The 20809-nt window shown below is 44.4% G+C and overlaps 2 protein-coding genes across 3 annotated transcripts in view; one reads left to right on the forward strand and one right to left on the reverse strand.

Annotated features, from left to right (window-relative positions):
- Positions 1-10380, forward strand: part of LOC110507593 (hypoxia-inducible factor 1-alpha) — a 28791-nt gene extending 18411 nt beyond the window's left edge. Inside the window, exons 7-15 of the mRNA XM_036964854.2 lie at positions 1980-2086; positions 5337-5484; positions 5615-5820; positions 6115-6251; positions 6352-6444; positions 6639-6769; positions 8540-8651; positions 8782-8905; positions 9088-10380. Coding sequence (XP_036820749.2) covers positions 1980-2086; positions 5337-5484; positions 5615-5820; positions 6115-6251; positions 6352-6444; positions 6639-6769; positions 8540-8651; positions 8782-8905; positions 9088-9149 — 1120 coding nt within the window. The 3' untranslated portion in view covers positions 9150-10380. The remainder of the gene's footprint in view (positions 1-1979; positions 2087-5336; positions 5485-5614; positions 5821-6114; positions 6252-6351; positions 6445-6638; positions 6770-8539; positions 8652-8781; positions 8906-9087) is intronic.
- A 2053-nt stretch (positions 10381-12433) lies between these two features.
- LOC110507595 (sushi domain-containing protein 6) lies at positions 12434-19738 on the reverse strand. 2 transcript variants are annotated; one of them, XM_021587681.3, is made up of 5 exons: positions 19021-19738; positions 17068-17174; positions 16249-16455; positions 14568-14709; positions 12434-14082 (listed from the first exon to the last, which is right to left on the reverse strand). In XM_021587681.3, the coding sequence occupies exons 2-5, from the start codon at positions 17159-17161 to the stop codon at positions 13761-13763; spliced, it is 765 nt and encodes a 254-aa protein (XP_021443356.2). In that variant the 5' UTR covers positions 17162-17174; positions 19021-19738; the 3' UTR covers positions 12434-13760. The 2 variants fall into 2 exon arrangements, with proteins under 2 accessions (XP_021443356.2, XP_021443355.2); XM_021587680.3 differs by having other exon boundaries at positions 12434-14085.
- Positions 19739-20809: the final 1071 nt, after the last annotated feature.

Consider the following 20809-nt stretch of genomic DNA (forward strand, 5'->3'; position numbering starts at 1 on the left):
AGGGGATTGTCAAGTGAATAAAAGCTGGGGTTGGAACCGGTTCAGGGAACCGCACCAAAAAACGTAAAAGAGGAACGGAAACAGAACCGGCAACGAAAGTGTTCAATCTCCAGTGTTCCGGAACAGAACCGTTATTTTCAAATCTTGAGAACCGTTTAATAATATTTTTTGTTTAAAATATATGCATAATATCTAGTATATAATGATGTAATTCAGTGAAGTGCTGATGCTAGTAATAGCCTAAACACATTCCAAGTCATGCCATGATGTTCAGAACTTCAAGCCCCCTAAAAGTTCACCCCTTTTTCTCGCTCTCTCACCACTCATGAAATTTCAGTCGCACCTGCACTTGTATGCCCAATCAAACCACATGTAAACTACTTGCTCACCTGTTCCGTAGCAAGCTTCTCTATCTACGCTAATTGGTGGAGTAAATGAATGAGCTGAATGTAAAATAATGTTGATTTCACAAGTTAAAAAAATTACGAAAAGGAACTAAATAAACCATTACTTTTGGGTGGATTTGACCCGGTTCAGAACTTTATTATATTATAGGAGTTCAGAACAGAATGATTGGGAAATGATTTTGGTTCCCAACCCCTGAATAAAAGAGGAGCAGTTGCCGATATATCAATCATAAATCAATTATATTTCATATGTTGCAACAGGGAGACAACCTCCAACATAGAAAAAGTCTGCCTGGACTCCTCGGATAAGGCCCTTCATCCACTATCAGCAGACAACTGTTCTGTCAACAAGGTCATTAAATATTCTCAGACTGCAGCTAAATCAGTGGCCTTAGCCACCGTCGGCACAGATTACCAGAAAGTATACCATCGGCACTTAAACAGGTCAAAGGTCTGTTTTTAAGAAGTTAAAAGATATCAGTAGTCAGTTAAAACGGATAATTATAGACTAACAGAAAACTACTTAACCAAACATGTCATTAACATAGCAGCACCCACTCGTAGCACGTGCTCCAGCAGGTATATCTCACTGGTCACCCCAAAGCCAATTCCTCCTTTGGTCATCTTTCCTTCCAGTTCTCTGCTGCCAATGACTGGAACGAACTGCAAAAATCTCTGAAGCTGGAGACTCGTATCTCCCTCACTAGCTTTAAGCACCAGCTGTCAGAGCAGCTCACGGATCACTGCACCTGTTACATAGCCCATCTGTAAACAGCCCATCTATCTACCTACCTCATCCGCATACAGTATTTATTTATTTATTTATTTATTTATTTATTTATTTATTTATTTATCTTGCTCCTTTGCATCCCAGTATCTCTACTTGCACATTCATCTTCTGCACATCTACCATTCCAGTGTGTAATTGCTATATTGTAATTACTTCACCACCATGGCCTATGTATTGCCTTAACTCCCTTATCTTACCTTATTTGCACTCACTGTATATAGACTTTTTGTTTTCTTTTGTTCTACTGCATTATTGACTGTTTATTCCATGGGTAACGCTGTGTTGTTGTATGTGTCAAATTGCTATGCTTTATCTTGGCCAGGTCGCAGTTGCAAATGAGAACTTGTTCTCAACTAGCCTACCTGGTTAATAAATAAAGGTGAAATTTAAAATAAAATAAACATTATATTAGCATGGCTAATTCCAGTTTCACCTCCTAGGGGAATGTATCCCTCGGGGTCTCTCCACATATACAATTATATTTATAACATATCATTAACAAATAAAATACAGGAAATCATTTAATAAAATAATTTCCCACTACACACAGACAGCTGGAGATGGTCATCCCCATACCGCGGGAAAGTTTATAACCATTGTTGCCCGCTCTCAGCGGGGCTCATAGAATTACAATAACTCATAACTAATTTACCCCAGCAGATTAAGATACCATGTTATACCATTCCCTCTTGCAATACTACCATACTACATCATCTCTGGTTGTTGACTCCAAGCTGACCTCTCACTCCTGACACCTCCTTCTGTCTCCACTGTCTTGCCAGGGTGTCAGAGCTAGTAGGATACGAGCCAGAAGATCTGATTGGCAAATCTGCCTACAAATTCCATCATGCCCTGGACTCAGATCATGTGACCAAGAGCCTGCACATCCGTGAGTCTCTGAGAGCAGTGTGGATTGTAGATGGAAGGGCCCATGCTAAAACATTGGTTTCACTGAACTAGACCGCAGTCCAAATTCAAAGTAGACAGCCCTCGGCCCTAAACGTAAAGTGTCACATTTACATGGCTAGCTAGTTTTATAGTTTGGTCATTTATTCCAATACATTTCAGAATTCCCAAACATGTTTATGAAGCTAGCTACTTTTTATAGGGTCCTCATTATGACACTAAGCAATTTGCCAATGATAAAATCATTGTAATCTGTATATATACATATATAATATTTTTTAATGCAAGCTAGCTTCATAATTTTGTCTGACATGCCGAAAAATGCAGCAGTTTTGATTAAATGTGACACTTTACGGCCACCGAAGTATGACGTGACTACAGTTTGCATTGAATTGTGGTTCATATCAAACACCACAAGTGATTAGTTCTTCACTCGCTCCCTTGAGCAAAATCAAGTGCTGAGGGGGCAATGTTACATCTTGATCACACCGATAGTGTTATTGTGCGAAATAGTAAGCAGCATCATCTGGATATGTGTGCAACAAATGTTCAACATTCACCTTCTGCTACCATTTCTGCCAAGCCGTCTACCAGACAGTTTGACGCTTACGTTCAATAAATCCAACATCTGCACCACACAGAACGTAATGCAACTGTCTCTGCAACGCAGTGCTGCAAGGAAATGAATATACTTCTGGTGTACCAAAATGCCATGACGCTGTCAATCAAACTGCATCCAGTTTAGACTGGGATTTCCTCCAAGGGAAAGTGACTAGCACGAGGGCTGAGGGGGGTCAAAATAACGTGTTTGGACTGCAGCCCTAGTCTCCTTTGTAACTTTATCATGTGACAAATGACAGTACTATGAGAGTATCTGTAACACTGTAACGTGTTATGCCTGTGAGTGATGCGTAAGTAACTTGACACTGTGAGTACTGGGGACGAAGTGTTGTTGTGACAGCTGTTGTCGGGCAGACTTGATATGCTACTGTTCAGCCTTTCCTCCTGGGTGCATGTGGGAAGCAGACTGGTCAGTGTGAACAGAGCCATGGACAAAGACATCAGAGCTACTGCTAGGCTCTGCTCGAATGCATAGGGGTGTTTCTCAATATGCATACTACCATGCTCCACAATCTCATGCTCTGAGTGCATTCTCTCAGGACGTTCTCTTGAGCATGTTCTTGTGAGGATGAGAGTGTGGAGAACACAAACATTACATTTAAGAAGCACTCGCACTCCCCCTTACTGTATTACCTCACACTATACCTCCCCATTCCCTGAACCTTCTTCCAGCCAGGGTAATGGCAACAATGGAGACCAAACAAGATATATACACAAAGCAAACATTGTACTTCATAATTATCAGCTAGCTATACTGACTTGCCTAGTAAATAAAGGTTTAATAAATGTGAATCATTATAATCTAACTAGCCAGCTAGTTAAACAGGCGAAAATGACCTAAAACTGTTTTGCAAGGTCAATTCTTCGTGGGTAGTTGGCCACAAATAATTGTTAGCTAGCCAGTTAGACCTACTGACTTACGCTTTGATCAAACCGATAGTTTTATTACGCGAAATAGTAAGCAGCATCATCTGGATATGTGTCCAACAAAAGTTCAACATTCGCCTTCTGCTACCATTTCTGCCAAGCCGTCTACCAGACAGTTTGACGCTTACGTTCGATAAATACAATGGATGCACCACACAGAACGCACTGCAACTTCCTCTGCAACGCAACGCTGCAAGGCAAACGTAGCATTCCATTGGAAATTAATTGAACTTCTGGTGTACCAAAATGCAATAACGCTGTTGTTACTCTGGGCTCGCAATCTACGCACAATACTGTGGGTATTGTAGGCAGGGTAACATCTCAAAATTAACACAGCATGTATTTATTAATGCATCAAGATAGAATATTGTATTCTGACAACATATGAGATGTGAATGGGCAACATTTAATTCCAAAGTCTGAGTTTATTTTTCTCTCGCTTCAGCTCAAAGAATGGCTGCCATTGATTTTCAAGAAATGTGCGTATTTCTTTTACGTGGTTGCTTCATATATCTGTGCATACTTTCCGTTGAAGCTTGTATCGACGTATGCTTCAAAATACATTCAAACTGGAGTACGCATTCGAGAAGTGCCCTCTGTACTCCGTTTCGCATACTTTGATTTAGACCGGCATGGTAGTATGCATTTAGAGAAACATCCATAGTCTATCATCAGACCACTGAGGCTTTGAGTAGCAACAATCATCAGAGTTCTGATAAATGTAACAGCTGCGTAATGGAGCGAGATACTCAACGCTTTTCTATTTAAAAAAAAAATATATCCATCAAATATTGACTGAAATTATATCAGAAACAATTGTATAATAACAGACACGTATGTAATCCATCAGTTTTGGTGGGAATTCAGGTTTCATCTTTGACATATAATGTTCTTTTGTGACAACCTAAAGCTTTCACCGTAGATTCCACTCATATTCATGGTTGTTTTTTTTGTCAAATCCTCTTGTATATTCAATATTAAGTGGTGACGATCTTTTTAAGAAAATTATAACCCCCAGTTTTATAATACAAATGCTGTGCTCTATAATTGACCAACGCTCAAATAGTTTACATTGTGTGGAAGATCGAAACCCGTATTTAGGAGATTTGGTGAGTTACTTTGTGAACATTTCAAATTATTTAATCATGACTTTTTTTAATGGCCCATAAAGGAACACTCACCTGTACAAAGATCGCTTTCTCCTCTGTCTTGTGGTATAAATATCGTCTTTGTGCATTTTAATCCCCATCCACGTGTCGGCGTTGTAAAAGATGCCGATCAAAATCTTCATATCGCTGTTGACATTTTGAAGGGAACCAGCATGTGTTTGAGCGGTTATGACAGACATTAGCGCAAACATAAAATCTACAGGAAAATTTGCATTGTACAAGCAAGGAATGGGCATTGATTTTCTTTTTAAACAAATCGACCCAACAACAATTATTTGACATTCATTTTACACCACACAAAAAAACAGGGAAGTAATGGCTGGAAAGGGGAATCCTGAGGTGGGCGGGGCATGCGCTTTACTAGCTTTTAGGAGTGCTACAGTGAAGTGGTCAACTTGAAGTGTGCGTGTGTGCCGGTGGGTGTATACACATGTTTTATCTGTGTACATTTATATGTGTACATTTCTAATTGTCATCCACTGACCTGTCCTACCCACTGCCCCTCCCCCATCCCAGTTCTGTCCAAAGGCCAGGTGTGCACCAGTCTATACCGTTTCCTGGCTAAGAGTGGGGGCTTCGTGTGGGCAGAGACCCAGGCTACAGTCATCTACAACAACAAGACCTCTCAACCAGAGGCTGTGGTCTGTCTTAACTTTATCCTCAGGTAATGCCCCACCTCCTCTCATCTCCTTTTTCATGACACACATGTTAATCCCTTTCCATTCTCCCTACTGTACATCTTCTCCATACTTATCATCTGTCACTGTCTGTCTGTCTTTGTGTCTTTCTCTCAGTGTGGTGGAGCAGGCGGATGTGGTGTTCTCAGTAGAGCAGACTGGCTGTGGGCTGAAGAGTGATCCTGTCTCTGAGGCCTCCGAGGAGACCGTGTGTGACCGTGACAACAGCAGCAGTGCAGAGCTCTCCCTCCAGCTGAAGGAGAACCAAGAGGACCTCCTCCAACTGGCCCCTGTCTCAGGAGACCCCATCGTACCCCTCACAGGTCATCCTCAAACTTGAATTCACACCTTAGTACTATACTAACGTGTGGTTAGTGTCTCCCCTGAGATTGAAAGTTTGGGAGTTTGTTCCCCGGTGGAATACCAAAAGATTCTGTGGCCTGAGGTCCTACGACAGACTCGTGTACTAGTAGATCAAGCTGCCTCATGCTACAGAAGCAGCCTCCTGCCCTATGGGCCATTCTGGCTCAGACGAGGCTTACTTACTACAAATTAATTCACTGTCATTAGTGCTCACAGGGCTTTTTATGTTTGTGCCTTGACATGTGTTTCTGCAGACTTTGCGGAGCCGTCGTTCAGTCTTCCATCAAGCTCTGACTCCGCCCCAGATTTCCCTCAGGAACTGTGCACCCCTGAGCTGTGGAAGCTCCTCTCACCCATATTCAGCAAGCTCACCTCATCAGCACCAGCGCTGGTAAGAACTTTAGTTGATTCTTAAATGTCAGTAAAGATACAGTATCTAGAGTCTAGTGTTCTCACTGATGAGGAGTCCACTATATATCTGTCCTCTTCAGATCCCCATTGAGGAGCTGCCAATAGAGGACGAGGTGGCGAAGTTGTTTGCGGTCTGTCCAGATGAGAGCGTGCAGAAGAGAAACCAGCCTGAGGTACATGCAGTATACAGCTGAACACATAATGATGTGCATGGTCGCCACACAATTACCTAGCTAGACCACACACAACAGAGCTGGATTTCTAGTGCTTTCCTATTTCTTCAATACCTCAAACTATTTTGAGAGAGGGACATTAGTAAGAGGGAGCCTATACCTGGGATTGAGCAGTCTGTCTCCTGTGCTGGTAGGACATGGAAGTGGTTGATCTGGACATGCTGGCTCCGTATATCTCCATGGATGATGATTTCCTGCTCAGCGTCCAGCTCCCTGAGACCCCTGACAGCCCCTCCCCAGAGCCCCCCACTGCTACCAGGAAACGGTAACCATCTACTCTACTGACCCACTGCTGTCTGGGTCACACCAGTGAGAGAGACAAGCCGACCGGTTGGATTTAGTGACAGTGGTGTTTGGATGTTTTGGAGTGACAGTGATGTTTTGAAGTGACAGTGGTGTTAGTGGTGTTGGCTGTTTTGGAGTGACAGTGGTGTTGGCTGTTTTGGAGTGACAGTGGTGTTGGCTGTTTTGGAGTGACAGTGGTGTTGGCTGTTTTGGAGTGACAGTGGTGTTGGCTGTTTTGGAGTGACAGTGGTGTTTGGATGTTTTGGAGTGACAGTGGTGTTTGGATGTTTTGGAGTGACAGACGGTGGTGTTTGGATGTTTTGGAGTGACAGACGGTGGTGTTTTGGAGTGACAGACGGTGGTGTTTGGATGTTTTGGAGTGACAGACGGTGGTGTTTGGGTGTTTTGGAGTGGCAGACGGTGGTGTTTGGATGTTTTGGAGTGGCAGACGGCGGGTGTTTTGGAGTGGCAGACGGCGGGTGTTTTGGAGTGGCAGACGGCGGGTGTTTTGGAGTGGCAGACGGCGGGTGTTTTGGCGTGGCTGACGGCGGGTGTTTTGGAGTGGCTGACGGCGGGTGTTTTGGAGTGGCTGACGGCGGGTGTTTTGGAGTGGCTGACGGCGGGTGTTTTGGAGTGGCTGACGGCGGGTGTTTTGGAGTGGCTGACGGCGGGTGTTTTGGAGTGGCTGACGGCGGGTGTTTTGGAGTGGCTGACGGCGGGTGTTTTGGAGTGGCTGACGGCGGGTGTTTTGGAGTGGCTGACGGCGGGTGTTTTGGAGTGGCTGACGGCGGGTGTTTTGGAGTGGCTGACGGCGGGTGTTTTGGAGTGGCTGACGGCGGGTGTTTTGGAGTGGCTGACGGCGGGTGTTTTGGAGTGGCTGACGGCGGGTGTTTTGGAGTGGCTGACGGCGGGTGTTTTGGAGTGGCAGACGGCGGGTGTTTTGGAGTGGCAGACGGCGGTTGTTTTGGAGTGGCAGACGGCGGTTGTTTTGGAGTGGCAGACGGTGGTGTTTGGATGTTTTGGAGTGGCAGACGGTGGGTGTTTGGATGTTTTGGAGTGACAGACGGTGGGTGTTTGGATGTTTTGGAGTGGCAGACGGTGGGTGTTTTGGAGTGGCAGACGGTGGGTGTTTTGGAGTGGCAGACGGTGGGTGTTTTGGAGTGGCAGACGGTGGGTGTTTTGGAGTGGCAGACGGTGGGTGTTTTGGAGTGGCAGACGGTGGGTGTTTTGGAGTGGCAGACGGTGGGTGTTTTGGAGTGGCAGACGGTGGGTGTTTTGGAGTGGCAGACGGTGGGTGTTTTGGAGTGGCAGACGGTGGGTGTTTTGGAGTGGCAGACGGTGGGTGTTTTGGAGTGGCAGACGGTGGTGTTTGGTTGTTTTGGAGTGGCAGACGGTGGTGTTTGGTTGTTTTGGAGTGGCAGACGGTGGTGTTTGGTTGTTTTGGAGTGGCAGACGGTGGGTGTTTGGATGTTTTGGAGTGACAGACGGTGGGTGTTTGGATGTTTTGGAGTGACAGACGGTGGGTGTTTTGGAGTGGCAGACGGTGGGTGTTTTGGAGTGGCAGACGGTGGGTGTTTTGGAGTGGCAGACGGTGGGTGTTTTGGAGTGGCAGACGGTGGGTGTTTTGGAGTGGCAGACGGTGGGTGTTTTGGAGTGGCAGACGGTGGGTGTTTTGGAGTGGCAGACGGTGGTGTTTGGATGTTTTTGGAGGGACAGTGTTGCTGAACGTTCCAAACTGTAACTTCCACAGAAGTCATGAGCAGGATGAAGACATGCCCTCCCAGCTGATGAGTCAGGACAAGAGACCGAGACACTTGGTGTCCCCCATCCAGCACAAACTGCTTCTCAGCTACGCCCTGCTGGTGAGGAGGGCCTTTAAGGTTGTGGGAGGAGGGGGTTGGGAACAGTGGATAACATTTGTTCAAGGTATCATTAAAATGACTTCATGCACAATGATGTGTTATTTAAGTTGAAATGGTTTGTTTGTTTCAGGACTGCCTGGAGGATGTAGACAACCCAGAGTTGGAGCTGGGGTCAATCCCCCACAGGCGGAGCCAACTGCTGACGGACAGAGACCCCATCCTCGGTGAAGCCCAGGGACTATGTGACACTGCAGGTACAAACAAACGTCATGGTACTACTGTATCTTGGGCAAATATTTAGTACACAAATGCCAGACATGAAGCCTGTCATACTGTACCTACCAAATTCAACTTAGCTAATATCTACTGAAATAGGTGATGACCAATCCACCTCAGTTCTCCACCTCTTCCCCTTCTCTCTCATGTTCTCCCCCAGCCTTGATGAGGGACCTCTTCTTGTCCCGCCCACCTGACCCCCTGACCTCCTCTCTGACTTGAGGAAGCAGCTGCCAATCTTCCCCTGCCAGCTGGGGAGTGCAGAGATCACAGAGCCTCAACAGGATTCACACACTCCCCAACCAGACACCAGCACCTCCTACTCAGACTTCCTCACTGTTCACAACAACAGCCTGTTATGGTTTTCCTTCTTTTCTCTCTGAAATACTCTTTCATGTCTCAGAGTAGGTGGCAGTACTAGGTTCACCCCACCCCCTTCTCATTCAGGGTTGATAAGTGTTCTCCTCTATTCTTGTGAACACTTGTAGACTTTAGTCTAAACACTACACTTGACCCCATGGTGCTTCCGAGTTCAGAACAGAAGAAGAACCCATACGTACAGTAAGTCTGACAAAGTGGTGTTTTAGGACACAGTGATGACCCTTCAGTTGGTCTATTGTTGTTTAGTACGGTATGTGGACCTGACAGTCTGTACAGGACATTTTAGGTTAATTATTATATTATTATTTTGTAACAAACACACAACGGTTATATCTCCCAATAATACCTCAGAACGATCGTCAGTGGCATATATGGGTCATTTTTATAAGAAAAGATCAAATGAATTACTACCAACACAAGCCATTGCTATTGACCAGTTGGATGCAGTACTCGGGCAGTTGTTACCTCAACAAATAATCTGTAGATCAAACTCGACTGTCATAAAAGGGCTCTTTGACTGCAATCTCTTTCCAACCAAACTGACAAATTATTTGAGGCATCTTTTTACCTCAGCTTTTTTTATATACTTTACATGCTAGACTTTAGAACAATTTGATGTATTAAAATGTTTTGTATGCTCGCTTATAAGACTACTATTGTATGAACCGCAATGTTTTCGTTGTTTTTATCATGTATTTTTCTAGGTGGCGCCAGATGATCACCTTGTCATTTAATGAGTCATTATTTCTTTTCGAAATATGGTTGCTATTTTGCAAATCCAGTGGATAAATATCTGATATACGCCTTTTGCGTATTCATTTCACACCAAGTAGAAATGACTACTTAACACCTTGTCAATTACTCCCCCGTTGTTGTCTTTTATTATGAATCTATCGTTTAGGAGAAAAGATCATTGGTTTGAAGCACACCCAGGATTTATTTTAGTTGCTTGTTTATAAGATTATTGCATTTAGATTCATCTTAATGTTTTAGTTCCATTTAGACATTTGCCTTTTATCATAACTTTCATTTTCAGACTAGTGTTATTGACTGAATAAACTGATAAGACAAATTCACGTTTTATTATGTTAAGAAATACTGCCATCTTGTGGTGTTAATGGTAGATTTATATTTAGTTTGCTGCCTGACTTCGGATTGCATCTTGTTGCTTTACTTGATATTCAATAATGCTCCTTTATCAGGGCAAACTGATATCGGAAACCCAGAAGTAAAATCTGTTATGTTACATTTGTCTGTCTAGAGATTAGGGCACTTCTGACCTTGTTTTATTCAGGGGAAGTTGAACATTTTCCAAGTGTGTGCCATGACCATAACACCCATAATACTTCACCATAGCTACAAAGTAACTGGCACTTTAGAGCAGGATTGTCCTGCCCGAGGGGTCCAATCCAGCCGTGTGTGTGTATGTATATATGTGTGTGTGTGTGTGTGTGTGTGTGTGTATGTATGTATATATATATATCACACACACGTACATATGTGTTTGTGTATATACACTGCTCAAAAAAATAAAGGGAACACTTAAACAACACAATGTAACTCAATCACTCACACTTCTGTGAAATCAAACTGTCCACTTAGGAAGCAACACTGATTGACAATAAATTTCACATGCTGTTGTGCAAATGGAATAGACAACAGGTGGAAATTATAGGCAATTAGCAAGACACCCCCAATAAAGGAGTGATTCTGCAGGTGGTGACCACAGACCACTTCTCAGTTCCTATGCTTCCTGGCTGATGTTTTGGTCACTTTTGAATGCTGGCGGTGCTTTCACTCTAGTGGTAGCATGAGACGGAGTCTACAACCCACACAAGTGGCTCAGGTAGTGCAGCTCATCCAGGATGACACATCAATGCGAGCTGTGGCAAGAAGGTTTGCTGTGTCTGTCAGCGTAGTGTCCAGAGCATGGAGGCGCTACCAGGAGACGTGGAGGAGGCCGTAGGAGGGCAACAACCCAGCAGCAGAACCGCTACCTCTTTTGTGCAAGGAGGAGCACTACCAGAGCCCTGCAAAATGACCTCCAGCAGGCCACAAATGTGCATGTGTCTGCTCAAACGGTCAGAAAAAGACTCCATGAGGGTGGTATGAGGGCCCGACATCCACAGGTGGGGGTTGTGCTTACAGCCCAACACCGTGCAGGATGTTTGGCATTTGCCAGAGAACACCAAGATTGGCAAATTCGCCACTGGCGCCCGGTGCTCTTCACAGATGAAAGCAGGTTCACACTGAGCACATGTGACAGACGTGACAAGAGTCTGGAAACACAGTGGAGAATGTTCTGCTGCCTGCAACATCCTCCAGCATGACCGGTTTGGCGGTGGGTCAGTCATGGTGTGGGGTGGCATTTCTTTGGGGGGCCGCACAGCCCTCATGTGCTCGCCAGAGGTAGCCTGACTGCCATTAGGTACCGAGATGAGATACTCAGACCCCTTGTGAGACCATATGCTCGTGCGGTTGGCTCTGGGTTCCTCCTAATGCAAGACTATGCTAGACCTCATGTGGCTGGAGTGTGTCAGCAGTTCCTGATAGAGGAAGGCATTGATGCTATGGACAGACCTGCCCGTTCCCCAGACCTGAATCCAATTGAGCACATCTGGGACATCATGTCTCGCTCCATCTACCAATGCCACGTTGCACCACAGACTGTCCAGGAGTTGGCGGATGCTGTAGTCCAGGTCTGCGAGGAGATCCCTCAGGAGACCATCCGCCACCTCATCAGGAGCATGCCCGGGCGTTGTAGGGAGGTCATACAGGCACGTGGAGGCCACACACTACTGAGCCTCATTTTGACTTGTTTTAAGGACATTACATCAAAGTTGGATCAGCCTGTAGTGTGGTTTTCCACTTTAATTTTGAGTGTGACTCCAAATCCAGACCTCCATGGGTTGATAAATTGGATTTCCATTGATAATTTGTGTGTGATTTGTCAGCACATTCAACTATGTAAAGAAAAAAGTATTTAATAAGAATATTTAATTCATTCAGATCTAGGATGTGTAATTGCAGTGTATATAAGACAGAGTCTGCACCCCAACCATGTGATCCATTTTCCTTTGACTAATTCGTCCCAGAGAGCACCATAACCGAGTAAGGTCAAGAGGTTTAACAATTAGAAACAATGTTGACTTTTAATCTTCTGTGCAATACAATATAAAATGTTACATTACATCATTTCATTTTTTTCTATTGAAAAGAAAAACTACATTCAATAAGTACATCCTGGGGGTTTCTGCCCCCGACCCTCCCCATACTCTGGTCAATCATTTGAAGCAGATAGGAGAGGTGGTTGGTGCATACTCAGCGTGGGGTACACTTGGCATGGTGGAGGGTTTCATGTGCGTGCCTGGTGGGTGTAGAAAGTGCAGTGGTGTAAAGTATTTAAGTAAAAATAATTTGAAGTGCTACTTGTCTTGAGTATCTGTACTATTTATATTTGACAACTTTTACTTCACTACATTCCTAAAGAAAATGTACTTTTTACATTTTCTCTGACACCCAACAGTAATCTTTACACTTTCAATGCCTAGCAGCACAGGAAAATTCACACCCTTATCAAGAAAACATCACTGGTCCTCCCTATTGTGGACTCACTAAACACAATTTACAAATTGAGCATTTGAGTGTTGAGTGTGCCCCTGGCTATCCATAAATAGGTAAAAACAAGAGAATTGTGCCGTCCTATTATATAAGAAACAATCTATACTTTTACTTGTACTTTTGATACTTAAGTATATTTAAAACCAAATATTTTTAGACTTTGACTCAAGTAGTATTTTACTGGGTGACTTTCACTTTTACTTGAGTCATTTTCTATTAAAAGGTATCTTTACTTTTACTCAAGTATGACAATTGTGTACTTTTCCCACCACTGTGGTGAAAACACTTCCATGTGGTCAGTCAGTCACCACTCCCAAAAACAGCAGTCAAAATTGGACTGGGGTTGTAGCTAGAGCTCAAAATGTTTCAGGGGAGGGAGAACACAGATTTGACTCCTAAACTGACATCACCTGATCTCTGTGTACACTGTCCAGTCACCTGCTGGTTTCCATAATCGACGCTACAACTCAGCCATCATCGCAAATCATAATTCAACAAGGAAAGGAGAGTGAGTAACCTCCATTTCTACTCTCACCAGCTGGGTTGACCCACAGTGCACAATAGAGACACACAGGTCCCTGTGATGGAACAGTAATGGCATTATCAAAGTCACCTCAACAAACGAGGCTCAGGTCCCATCACTGATGGGATATAAACCATGTCTCCATGGCAGGATACACCTCATAACATCACAAACAGCCAATCAGAACTGGTGTTCTATGTATAAGGTTGAAACCCGATAAAGCTGGTAGGCTTGAATCTATATAAGTGCCTGAGCACATTTTAAAAAATCAGTACATCATTGGTGGGTAATACAAATACACCAGTCGCTCAAATGTTCTTGTCATCGGAAAGTGCAACTTGTATGGCCTGCACATCACCCTCACTCTGACCCTCTCTGGGATGGGATTCCATCTCTTCGTAAGGGGGCGGAAGGATATCGGGGCTTTGACTGGATGGATGGATACGGTGACTGGAATCTGATAGGTTGTGCGCTAATGATGGACCTGGAGCCGCCTGGGAAAGTAAGAGTTGGGTGGGCCCTCTGCAGGGTGGCAGGCGTTGCCCCCAGCTCCCATAGACAGCCTCCTCATAGCTGGGCAGAGACACAGGCAGGCCATGCACCATCAGATCCATCTGGTCAGAGGAGCGCCTGCTGAACAACAGTTGAGAGATGATCAGATGACTTCAGAGACAGGACACAGCACTCACACAGTGGATGGAGTTATCTACAATCTAATAGACACTACAGCTTTGAAACACCCACCATTGATGATAACAAGATGACTATCAAACAACTGAATTAAATTCTTCCGTCTCTTAAAAGGTCTTTCAGCTTTCACTCATCAGATTATTAAAGGGGCTTTCATTACAGGATGTGATGCCTTTCCAAGCCTCTACTTTTCAAAGCCACTACAGTGCTGTAACCATCCCTACAGAACAACACACCTGATTCAACCTAACATCAAGACCTTGATTAGCTGAATCAGGTGTGTTAGTCCTGGGCTGGAACAAAATCTACATACACTATAACGCACCAGGACCAGGGTTAGTAGTGACCACACTGCTATAGAGGCTCCAGTCATATGAATATAGTTGTGTGAGTGGCAGGGATAAGAGCCAATCATATCTGCCTACCTGTGTGAGTGACAGGGGAAAAGGCGAGACTTGATCACCAAGCAGGCCGTGGTGGTGAGGAGGAATATGGACACGCCCACCGCCGTCGTGGCAACGCTGGGGAGTGAGTGGGCCACCTTGTCCTCATAGTTAACATGTCTGTCTGAGAGAAAACACAACACAAACAATCAACACACACACCTACAACACACTTAGCTCTGGTCCAAGGCGTTACGAACGCCCTGGACCAGAGCTACAACACACTCGACAAACACATAATTTTGATGAAACACACTACTGACACTCATATGGACAGTATGATACAGGGTCTTTCAAAGGGAGTCATGCATCTGTAGGTGTGGTTTCTTATATCCATGATGCAGTACATTTCCGTGAGGTTTAATAGGGCAGAGGAAAGAGACTGGTTAGTTTGGTGACTTTGCTCACTTCCTGTTTCTTGATGCTGGTTTCCTGCCTCGATGCAGCACAGGCCTGAAAGAGGAAGCACGAGGCTCGGCTCTATGACTTGAGAGTAAGATGTTTAGAATCTGCTCTGTCGGCTTTTGCATCTAACATAGGTCAGTGATCTACTTGGTGTATGTTGTGTGGAAGTCCCAACAGTCTAATGTCAGCACTTAGCAGGACACACACCATACTGTTAAGCACCCTAAAACACTGCTCAGCTCCTCTCTAGTGTCATGCAATGTCTATGTAGGCTATACTCACGGCCATTGAAAAAAAAAGAGTCATGCTTACATAAGGATTATAGCTTTTAAATCTACTGGTACAGAGTGGATAGAGTGCATGCTTCCACCTGCCTCTTCCACATCCAATAAGAGGACGAATGAAGGGGGGTGTTCATAGCATTGCTATTCCTCAGCTTATGAGATGACTATGTAACATTTACATCATCCACCCATAACCTCTGTGCATAAAGACAACCAGGAACCAGGCAAAGTAATAAGTGTTAGGTGTCCGAGTTCATGCATTTACCAAGTCAGTGAGTCTGAGTACAGGGCCTACCTTAAATCACACTGCAACCTTTGACCTGACTGTAGTTTACCTAACACTCACCTCATATCAGTCACTCATGGACATACTCCACACAGACATGCTTTTGTAGGCCCGCGGATCCATTTCCAAAAATAACAATAAACACAAGGTCCAATTTCGAAATTTGTTTGTGTGCATCAGCAGTTTTTCTCTTGTTATTTCAGTCACTGATAGTCACTCAATTACCCCATGTCACCTAAAATGTTTTAGATTGGTAAATTAGTCTAACAGCCAGCTATCTAAACTTATAATCATGGTAGAATTTCTGACTGGGGGGCCCCCATTGATTTTGTTAGTCACTCTCACTCAGATATCAAAATATTCTCTACGCCCCATGGCAAAACATGTAGAATTGCAGGAAATTAACTCTAAAACTTCAATTTTGCTGTCAAGAGGGTGGCCACTAAAATATTTTGCTCACAAGATGGGCTACGTCTGGCTCTGACTGCATTCATGGGTATGGATGTGGGTAAGGATGTGGGTATGCAGATCCACAAGCCACTGCAGCCCCCAATGATGAGTTCCGATTCTATGGCCCCCACCCCCACCCCCATCAAAGTTGCCCATCCCTGCTCTAGTCCATTACACTATGGGCAAAGGTTTCCCGCTCCTCCCCCTTGGCCGTGGTGACTCAGTACACGACACTCACCTCGCATGGCGAGACAGGTGGGCACGCTGGGGATCCATTTGCCTTGGAGGCAGCGCAAGCTGCGCACCATCTCTTTTGGGATGGCATAGCCGGGCTCACAGAAGAAGTAGATCAAGCTCTTCTGGGGGAAGCCTCGGCAGGGGGAGGGCTCGCACCGGAAGCCTCCGTGTTCTGGCACCAGCGGGTAGGTGCAGTTCCCTTGCCTGCCTGCAGATGAGGCATACAGTTCAGTTGTTTGACTTTACTGTTGAATCTAACCTGCAGTTATTGCATCTCAAAGCTCTGTGATTCAGGTTTGATATTTGCTATTTTATTAGGATCCCCATTAGCTGTTGTGAAAGCAGCAGCTACTCATCTTGGGGTCCACACAAAACATGATATAATACAGAACATTAATATACAAGATCAGCTTGTGGACAGAACTGCATCAATTTAAAAATGGCACACGTAGAATACATACAAACTATCTAGGTCAAATAGGGGAGAGGCGCTGTGTCGTGAGGTGTTGCTTTGAAGAGGGGAAAAAGCTTTCGTTAAGAGAGTTTATTATTAGAGACAGTAGTTTGGATGGAGTAAGACAGGGGGGTGTCTGGGAGGAAGAGTCTTGCAGGTCAGGGGAGAGGGCTGAGAGTCAATGCACTGTGATGTCGGGTGTATGTCCAGATAGTTCACTAATTCCATGGATTACAGCTTTCGGGTGCAGTGGTGACTATTTCAACTAGTGCATGGTGGTGCAACATGGATCCCTAGCAGAGGTAATCACTGTGGGTGGGCAGTTGTGGGTGGTTAGCGTGGGTGGTCGGGGAGGGAGATGGATACCTGTGGTGAGGTCTGGAAGGGCGACCAGGAGAAAGAGCCCGTAGCCCAGAATGACATGTCCACGCAGCCATAAAGACCCCCACCGCGCAGACATCAAAACAGTCTACCTGCAGACACAACAAACAGAGGACTCAGTGCCCTGCAGATAGTCATGCACACACTTATGCACACACACAAGCATGCATGTACACACACACACACACACACAGTTGTTAAATACCAACAAATATCTAATCATGCACATGGAAATCATACCCTTTTGCTGTGACAAAGGCAGGGGACAGCAGTTCACAACTGCAGCTACCATGAACACAGACAGCCTGACCCTGAATGAGCGAATCAATGCCCTTTCATTTCCCAAAACTGAAAACTAAACTTGGGTTATTGTTTAACACCTGACATTTACCAACATTACTTATATGACTGGTAGTGTTTTTTTTCACCGGGTCCATATTTCCTGTGTTAGCAATCGACTTGGCACATAGGTACGGCACAAACACAAATGCCATGGTGTGGTGGGTTTTGGAGTGCCAGTCATCTCTGGAGCAGCGGGGGAGGTCCCTGCCAACACCATGTGTGCTGTTCTCACACAACCTACAGGTGTAGGATCTTCATTTGAGGCAGTTTGCTACAGCAGGAAAATAATCCTGCAGCAATAGGGAATGTGAATTATGTGGATTTTAATGAATGGACATTTTTGTAGGTGTTGATAACATTTTCGTAAGGGAAAACCAAGTCTGACATTTTTAAATGGAAATTACAAACTTCCGAAGCCTATCTATGAAAGCCCATCTATTAAACCTCAAATACACTACGAATGTTACCTTTCCTGCATTGCTGGAAGGTTCTCCTGCAACAGGGTGATCAAATGAAGATCCTACACCTGTATCTATCAGGCAGTGAGCTGTGACCACAATGTAGGGGGGGTGGCATATTACTCACCATCATATTAAAACTTCTGTTCTGCACAAGCTGTGAAGTATGCCATTATACATTTCTCCAGCTCCATTATAAAGCATTACTTTAAAATGCGACACCATAAAATGAAATGTAATAAGTATGTATCAATAAAACGCACTCATTTGGACATGTCCAGTAAAACATTGATGTATTTCTCCTGTGTGGATTTGGTAAATGTTTCATCTTCTGCGTGCCAACAAGGATTCCCATGTTTGATGGGTTATTACTGACTAACTAACCTATTGGTTTCATGACTTTTGCTATGCAGTACTTTGCACTTTCTGCTCTGACTTTCAAACTACTCAGCTGCATCCCTTCGAGATGTTCCTGTTAGTGTAATACATGGAGGACTGACACACAGTGACACTTTTCCTGCCATCCCACTGATCCAAGAGGAATAGGTGCGCCTTCTGTGACTACACCCACATCCCATATAAGTGAACCATTATAATATGACTCACGCTACTTATGTCTTTGTGTTGTCATGGAAATTAGGACATGCAATCAATAGTGTTTTTAGTGTGTCCTATCAAGACACAAATGATAAGGACCTTGTAGACTACGGCAGAATATGGTAAGCTAAAGCTATTGTGTTCGTCAAAAGCAGGTAGGCTCATAGAAATAAGGCTAGTGTTTGTGGAACGTTCATGAGAAACCAACTAAATAGCCTATCAGCGCTCGCTGAACATAAATGCGCAAGGGAGCTGAATGCACAGGTGCAAACCCAGAAATCACCAGATACCCCAAAATAAATAACAAATGCCAAAGCTGACGCATTTATACCATATCCAGAATGCTATTATATCAAACCACTAATTGAAAATCACAATTTCTCTAGCCGAATAAACTCAACTCCCAATAATTCAAAAATGATTCCTACAGCCTACAAGCTAGCCATATCTTACATACGTTATATTATTGGGGTTAAACTGATTACATTTTGAAAAAAAATGAGTTGCCTAAAAATAACATCTCACCGATAAAGCTACTCACCTGTAGAATCTAGATATAGGAATATTCTGTCTAAGGTTTAGTCCAAAATGGAATAAAGCAATACTTCTCCGTCTGTTTGATGTACGATCCGCTCGAGATTAATATTTCATTTTTTTTATTCGACAAATCTCCTCCAGATGAATGTGGCATATAGCAACAAGTGGATCTATTTCACAGCCGCTGACAATTTAATCATTGCTCAGCTGTGTTTCTGACAGGAACTGAGAGACTTATCATAGGCTGCCGTCCCGACTACGCGCGCTGCTGACATTTGTTGATTCGTTTTACATGGCCTGGTGCCACGGGTGGGCGGAGCTGCCTTATTTTAGACAATTCCATGGGTCCTTAAAATATTCGTCATCCCCCGGGGTACCGGGCCATGCTACACGAACTCCACCACAGTAACCATTGAGTCTTCACACAAAAACCCCGCCCTGGAGCAAACGTCCGCTGGACCTTCACATTCTGGAAATTCAAGCTCAATTTCGCAGAGCTGTGAAAATGTAACTTTCAGTTCACCGCAGTGTAATGAGCGGTCAGTGTTTTCGACCACACTTTTTACAAATCCTGTTAAAAACAAAACTGTCCCCACCATGGTCGCCTGCTAAAATTAGTGAAGTGAACAAACAAAAGTATACAGTGCCAGGCCCGATACAGAATCATATCTGATAGAATGACTAGACGGAAGTGCTAAAAATAGTGCCGAGTGTGCTAATGCAACAGAATTTAGTTCCTCCCGGAGATACATTATTGTATGATGTCATATTTGATCTCATCATATTTCCCCAATGTATCAGGTTGATAAATATGAAAAGACAAACGTTTGGTTCTACCTAAGACACAATATAACTGACTTCTTAGCAGTCAACCACCTATATAGTACATGGGCTCCAGCCCATACTTTCAAATAGATGACGATTTAAAACCATAATCACAGCCAAATGTTATCATTCATCAACACCATCAGCAGTCTCTATGGGAGTGCCACAGGGTTCAATTCTCGGGCCGACTCTTTTCTCTGTATATATCAATGACGTTGCTCTTGCTTCGGGCGATTCCCTGATCCACCTCTACGCAGACGACACCATTCTGTATGCTTCCGGCCCGTCCTTGGACACTGTGCTATCTAACCTCCAAACGAGCTTCAATGCCACACAACACTCCTTCCGTGGCCTCCAACTGCTCTTAAACGCTAGTAAAACCAAATGCATGCTTTTCAACCGTTCGCTGCCTGCACCCGCACGCCCGACTAGCATCACCACCCTGGATGGTTCCGACCTAGAATATGTGGACATCTATAAGTACCTAGGTGTCTGGCTAAACTGTAAACTCTCCTTCCAGACTCATATCAAACATCTCCAATCTAAAATCAAATCTAGAGTCGACTTTCTATTCCGCAACAAAGCCTCCTTCACTCACGCCGCCAAACTTACCCTAGTAAAACTGACTATCCTACCGATCCTCGACTTCGGCGATGTCATCTACAAAATAGCTTCCAATACTCTACTCAGCAAACTGGATGCAGTTTATCACAGTGCCATCCGTTTTGTTACTAAAGCACCTTATACCACCCACCACTGCGACCTGTATGCTCTAGTCGGCTGGCCCTCGCTACATATTCGTCGCCAGACCCACTGGCTCCAGGTCATCTACAAGTCCATGCTAGGTAAAGCTCCGCCTTATCTCAGTTCACTGGTCACGATGGCAACACCCACCCGTAGCACGTGCTCCAGCAGGTGTATCTCACTGATCATCCCTAAAGCTAACACCTCATTTGGCCGCCTTTCGT

Source organism: Oncorhynchus mykiss, chromosome 27, assembly GCF_057628025.1.
Source record: "Oncorhynchus mykiss isolate SJ-2025 chromosome 27, ASM5762802v1, whole genome shotgun sequence".
In the NCBI taxonomy this organism is placed as follows: domain Eukaryota; kingdom Metazoa; phylum Chordata; class Actinopteri; order Salmoniformes; family Salmonidae; genus Oncorhynchus; species Oncorhynchus mykiss.

Bases quoted from the DNA above. Each gene is read 5' to 3' on its own strand.
- LOC110507595 (XM_021587680.3), bottom strand. From the start codon at position 17,161: ATGTCTGCGCGGTGGGGGTCTTTATGGCTGCGTGGACATGTCATTCTG. The intron at 16,456-17,067 runs GTATCCATCTCC...CCTCATCTGCAG, and splicing joins CCTTCCAGACCTCACCACAG to GCAGGCAAGGGAACTGCACC. The intron at 14,086-14,567 runs GTAGGCAGATAT...ACTGTTGTTCAG, and splicing joins TTCCCCTGTCACTCACACAG to CAGGCGCTCCTCTGACCAGA.